Source organism: Terrapene carolina, unplaced genomic scaffold (assembly GCF_002925995.2).
Source record: "Terrapene carolina triunguis isolate 2854851 unplaced genomic scaffold, T_m_triunguis-2.0 Scaffold66, whole genome shotgun sequence".
NCBI lineage: Eukaryota > Metazoa > Chordata > Testudines > Emydidae > Terrapene > Terrapene triunguis.
Genome location: NW_020664417.1, coordinates 91,582,342 through 91,588,614, shown reverse-complemented (window position 1 = coordinate 91,588,614; position 6,273 = coordinate 91,582,342). Strand labels below are relative to the sequence as shown.

Here is a 6,273-nt window from a genome sequence, read left to right as displayed (position 1 = left end):
ACTTTTGGCAAAGGGACCAAGTTGGAGATAAAACGTAAGTGCATTTTTTACTCTCTTTCAATTCTCTTTGTCCAGTTTGCCTATTTTCACAATTTTTTTGCCAGGGGGGTGTCTGCAATTTGTGAAATATGAGTGCCGACAGAATTGCTCTCATCATAGATTTGTAAAGTGCATGAAATAACCCTGTCTTTGAGGACAGAAAATTCCTTCACCTCCAAAGATGAAATTTGGGCTAAATTGTTATATTTTACATAAATTGACCCACTTAAAGTTGACAGCCCATTTAGTTGCACAGTAAAAAGGTTTTTGTAGAGGGGGAAGTTCACAGGCATTCACTGTGGTTCACTTTCGGGAAGGGGACCAAGTTGGAGATAAAACGTAAGTGCATTTTTGAACTCTCTTGAGATTTTCTATGTCCAATTTGTCCATATTCACAATTTTTGTCTGTAATTTGTGAAATGGGATCGCTGACAAAATTACTGGGGCTGTAGATATGTGAAGTATTTATATAAAATATACCTGTCCTCAAGAGTGGAAAATACTTCCACCTCCCTAGATGGAATTTGAGCTCAATTGCTCGTTTTTACGTAAATTAACCTACTTACAATGGAGAGCCCATTTAGTTTTGCAATAAAAAGGTTTCTGTAAAAGAGGAAGGTTATAGACAATCACTGTGGCTCACTTTTGGCAAAGGGACCAAGTTGGAGATAAAACGTAAGTGCATTTTATTTGTGATCAATCCCCTTTGTTTTTGCTTGATTTAATGCACAAATGTAGAAAAATGCTGTTTTTTCTCTCTGTCCCTTTCTTTGCTGTCTCACCCCATTCCCAGTCGTTAGTTGTCAAATCCTTACGTTTAATTGCAAGGATTAAAAATCAACTGGGAATGTTTAAAGAAAAGGCTAATTTTATTTCCAAACAAGAATATGATGGCTGAATTGTAGGCTAGTGACAGTGTTGGTCCTGGGTCTTCATCTGAGGATATCAACACTGTTAGTAAAAATTCAGCCATCCTCTTGTCTATAGATTTTAAGTGGAAAAATCCCAAAATTTCATAACAAAGGTCATGATCCAGCAGCCACTGAAATCACTAGAAATACTCCCATTGACTTCAGTAGGACTTGGATCAAACCATATACAAGTGTTTTTGTTTTAATTGAGAATTTTGGCAGCACATCTCATTAAGAGAAACTGGAAATTGTCTCTCAAATAATGTAAGCGGTGTGCCCAGATACCACAGTGATCAACATACTGATGACTGATTAAACAGATTAGATTGGACTAGATTGATAAAATAGATTAGACTGATGTTAACAAGAAAAGTCCAGTTTTAGAAAAAAATAGTTTAAGAAATGAAGAGAAAATACTAAAAACCTACCCAAAGAGCAGACAAACATTCCTGTTAAAATAATACTTAACCTGCACAAAATAAGTTAATTGGAAGCTAGCAGCACAAGTGTGGAGGAAAATGTAAAATAAGTTGTAGTTATTAATTGCTAGCTGTAATCGATAAGATTTAAGTTAGCTGCATCTAGTCATTGTTAGCTGTATATCTATCCAATGCATCTCATCATTGTTTTAAAGAATTTAATTTTAAGACCTACAAAAATAATTTTGACATTTGTCATATCGACTATAGTAATGTATCTATGAAAGCAGATGTAGCAGCAGTGTACGGTATATTTTTATTTTGCACTAGGAAAAAAATTTGATAACTCTTCTAAAAATATTCTGATGATAGAAAAATGCAATTGATTCATATATTTTAAGTTTTTGTTTTATTGATTATCTTACAAAAGATTTTTTTCAGTAGCTTTGACACAATGCTCTACTCATATATATTTTGAATTTTAAAAAATATAGTGATGAGGCCATTGTGGAGGACAATCCAATTCAATGATTTTTTTTCTTTTCTTTTTTTTTCTTTTCCAATTACTGTTTTTCACAAATAAGTCAAAAATACTTTAAAAAATTGTTTGGGGCTATATATCGTTTGTAGCATAATATATAAAATGTGTTGTTATTTCAAATGTGTTACAGAGGCTATCAAATGTATGGTATCTATATGTCCATAGATATAGATATAGATATAGATGGCATGATTCTCCTCTCAGACTGATATAAATCATGTGTGACTCCACTGAAATCAGAAGTGCTCTCACTCCACCGCTGAAGTTAGTGGAGCTATGAAGTTATACCACTTTAACACTGGTTTAAATGAAAGGAGAATCAGGTCTATTATCTTATACTGTTCATTTGCTAAGATAAGTGTAAAAACATATGAGTATTTTTCTGGAATCCCGAGACATTTTAAAAGTCTGGGCTCCAATTTTGTTAGATTCAGTGCTTAGACGTTATTATTTTAGTTTGTACAGTAGCAAAGCAGGAGACTGAGTGAACTGAATGATTTTGACTTGGTTTTCCAAGATGTGATCTATGTTATGTTTTCTTCAGATCTTTACAAAATTAGTACTTGATCCTGCAGTCTTTGCTCAGACAAAACTGCCATTGAAATCAGGGGGAGTATTATCTGGGGAAGGATTGCAAGATTGGGTCCTAGTTTTCAAGAGTCTGAATATTGACATACGGGGAGAGATTTTACTCAGTTACATCAGATTTACATCTGTCACCAAGATCAGAATCTGGCTCATTTAGTGATTATGTGACACAAAGTGAGATACACGAACACTCACTCCAAGTTGCTATGCTAAAGGTCGCCACAGTCTGAACTTCATGTCTTTCTCTAGCTGCACACTGACTTTTTTTTATGACAGATCTTGAGTTTTTAGTTCTAGTCGTATATGACGGTTGCAGTAGGAAAAATATTAATAATACTCTGTGGGTCTGGAGCCTGATTCTCTTCTTATTTCCACCTGCATATAATGGGTCCACTCCACTGAAGTGAATGGAGTCATGCAGGTGACTGGTGTGCGAGGAGAATCAGGTTTCTGATTTGAAAAGTACTGAGCACTTGTATCTCCCATTGACTTTAAGTGGAGGGACGCGTGCTCAGCACCTCTGAAAAACAGGCCTTAAGGAATTAGATGGCTCAGGGGATTGGCAATGAGAGAGATCTGGAGTGAAATCCTGGCTCCAGTAGAGTCAATGGGAAAACTAATATGAACTTCAGTGGGGCCCAGATTTCACCCCTGGAGCCTTTCCCCTCTAGGTCACAGCTTCCAGTGGAGAGGGGGGTTCATGTTGTCATGTACATGGCATCAGTTAGCATCCTGGTTGGCAATCTCAGCAGAGAGACCCAGGGTTGAGTGGGAAGTACCTTCTCACTCTCTGCGAGCCTTCCTCTAGCTCAGGATTGAGGGATATAGGCCTGGTGGTGGGACGCTTGCACTGCTACTGCTACATGAGCTGTATCTTGTCTGTGGATAAACAGGACTTTAACCTCCAGAGCTGTCACACTGGCATCTTTCCCTGGTATCTCTTGGGTGAGGCCATTTTCCAGGGCATTGCATGTCTCTTACACTAATACCAAAGGCTCTCGCATCACTCAGGGCCAGGTTGTGCAGCCCTTCCTCACATGGGGAAGCACTTCCGCACACAAGTAGTGCCAAGGTGGTAAGCAAAATGAAACCGGGTATGATGGGGCAGATTCTCAGCGGGTGTCAATCCGAAGAGCCCATTAGAGTCCATGGAGCTGTGTTGATTTACACCTGCAGAGGACCTGGCCCTGTGTTTTCTTAAACCTGAATTGATATCCTATATGGTCTATGTACACTGACTCCCTCTGTATTCTGACCTGCTGTGTCACTTAACCATTCTGTGCCTCAGTTTCCCCATCAATAAAATGGGGATAATGATGATACTTCCCTACCTACCAAGAGTATTTGGAGGATGAATTAGTTAATAGGCCAAATCCAGCTTGCCTCAATCACACATGGATGAACTACTCACATAAGTAAGGCAAGAATGATTTGGCCTGATAGTTGTGTACGGCTACATCCGTGCTCGGTGTTACTATGTACTCCTAGGTCAGTTGTCATTAACACCGTATTCTGTGCTCTCCTTTTTTGCAGGTAGAGAAAATGCCAAGCCTTCAGTGTTCATCTTTCACCCATCGGCCGACCAGCTGTCTGGGGGATCAGCCACCTTGGTGTGCCTGGTGAATGGCTTCTACCCGAGTGGCTTGAATGTGGTCTGGAAAACAGATAAGGTCGCCACCACGACTGGTGTCCTCACCAGCACGAAGCAGCAAGATACTTCTGACAGCACGTACAGCCTGAGCAGCACCCTGACGCTTACGAAAGATCAGTACAACTCACACGACGACTATAGCTGCGAGGTGACGCATGAAACCTTGCAGAGCCCTATTGTCAAGAGTTTCAAGAGATCGGATTGTTCGCAGTAGGAGGCTCCCAGGGAAAGATCCCTGCCTCCTCTTTGCAGCCTTTCTTATGCTTTGTTTATGTAACTATCAGTCTTATTCATTTTTTTTTCCTCCCAAAATATGATGACAGAGATCTTCCAGGTCTCACCTCCTGCCTTACCCCTTGCTAACAGTCCTGGATAACCAGGCCCTGCCTGATTTTACCCTGCTGCCCAATGAGGTTTCCTGCTTTTATCATGTTTCAACTTCAAAAATGAATAAATAAATGAAATGAATGAAACCGCATCTGTTCTCTCATGTGTTTTTAATGTGACGATTGAAATAAAGTGAACTCAGATGGAGTAAATTAATGGAGTACTATGCAATTTACTGTGGGCAGTGGGAGGGAGGATGAGCTCTTAAAAGAAGGTCCTATCTTCCCTGGAGGGACACTAATATCCCATAGCACTTTTCAAATAAGACTCAGGGTATCCATGGTCAATTTATCCCCTCCCCTTCCAGCATGCAGTGTGCAGAATGCTACTGCCCTACCACCCCAGAAGTACAACAGGTAATTAGTGTGCCCATCCTGCAACTTTTATCCATTGACTTCAGTGGAACTACTCACATGAGTAAGGACTGCAGGACTGGTGAACTAATCTGGGATCCATCAGGATACAAGGAGTATATGATATTATTATCTCAGCAGCATTACAGCACCCTGCTGTCTATGGGTCACACAACCATGGTCCATGTGCCACCAGATCTGACCACATACTCTGTGCTACATATAAAGGGCCTGATTCTGACCCCACTCACACCAGTATAAATCAGGAATGAGTCCACTGAAGTTAATGGGAGTTGAGGATGTCTCCACAGCTCTGAAAATCTTTACACAAAGGCTTAAATACGGATTTGAGTGCCTACGTTTCAGCCTCCAGAGTTGAACATTATCCTTGATTTCTAAAAACAAAATCCATTTTACACAAGTGCAATGAAAAAATGTCACTTCGTTATTGTGAAATGTGCCACGTGATTAACCCCTTTAGGTGAAAAATGGCACTTTAAAATGGTACTGCTCGCATTTAGCTACTAATTAATCATAAGGCTCACATGCCGCTCTATCCTCTGCAGCAATTCACACTGGGTCAAATTCACCCTAGGGCTTAAGCAGTCCATAGACCTTTTGCTGGCCTTCTGCACAGCCGTGAATTGCATCCATGCAGAGCATTGCTAGCTACTGCTACAGGTCCAGCTATACAATCATCCACTCTGCTCACTGATGCTGTGCCGTCTTTCCCATCTATTTGAAAAAACAATAACCCAAACCCTACTTTTAAACTCAGACTTTTTGAGACTCTCTCTGTCTTTAAACCCCCAACAAGCTGTCACCAATGTTCTCAGAGGACAGGCTGATCTAGGCTGGGATTTTCAAAGGAGTTTAAGGAGCTTAGGTGCCCAAATCCCACTGAAATTCAATAGGCACCTAACTCCCATAGGCTTCCTCAAAAGGCCCAGCCCTAGTTGTTGAAGCACCGCATTAAGCTGTAGGACACTTGGGTTCTACACTGAGCGCTGGGACTGACTCACTGCGTGGCCTTGCTGAAATTGCAAAGGTCAAAATTGTGCAATACATTTGGGTGCCTCCATCATTTTTGGATGTCCAGCTTGAGATGCTCATGGCCTGATTTATCTAAGGTGCTGGGCAGTTCAACTCTGACCTCCAAAGGATCTCAAGATGTCTTACGTGGGGCAGCCAATCTTTAAGGCACCTAACATGAATGGGCTTTTTGCAAATGTTGGCCTTCATCCCTCTGTGCCTCAGTTTCCCCATCTGCCAAATGGGAGTAATACTATTTCCCTGCCTGACAGGGGTAATGTGAAGCTTAATCAGTTAAGGCCAGATTCTGATCCACTCTCCCCTTACTCACACCCTGAGTAGCACCTTACTT

The 6,273-nt window shown here is 40.8% G+C and overlaps 1 gene segment (V, D, J or C); it reads left to right on the top strand.

Moving 5' to 3' along the window:
• The window catches only part of LOC112119159, a 53,034-nt gene extending 48,390 nt beyond the window's left edge, over positions 1 to 4,644 (top strand). The window contains 2 exon segments of the V gene segment in view: positions 340 to 378; positions 4,032 to 4,644. Coding sequence covers positions 340 to 378; positions 4,032 to 4,363 — 371 coding nt within the window.
• Positions 4,645 to 6,273: the final 1,629 nt, after the last annotated feature.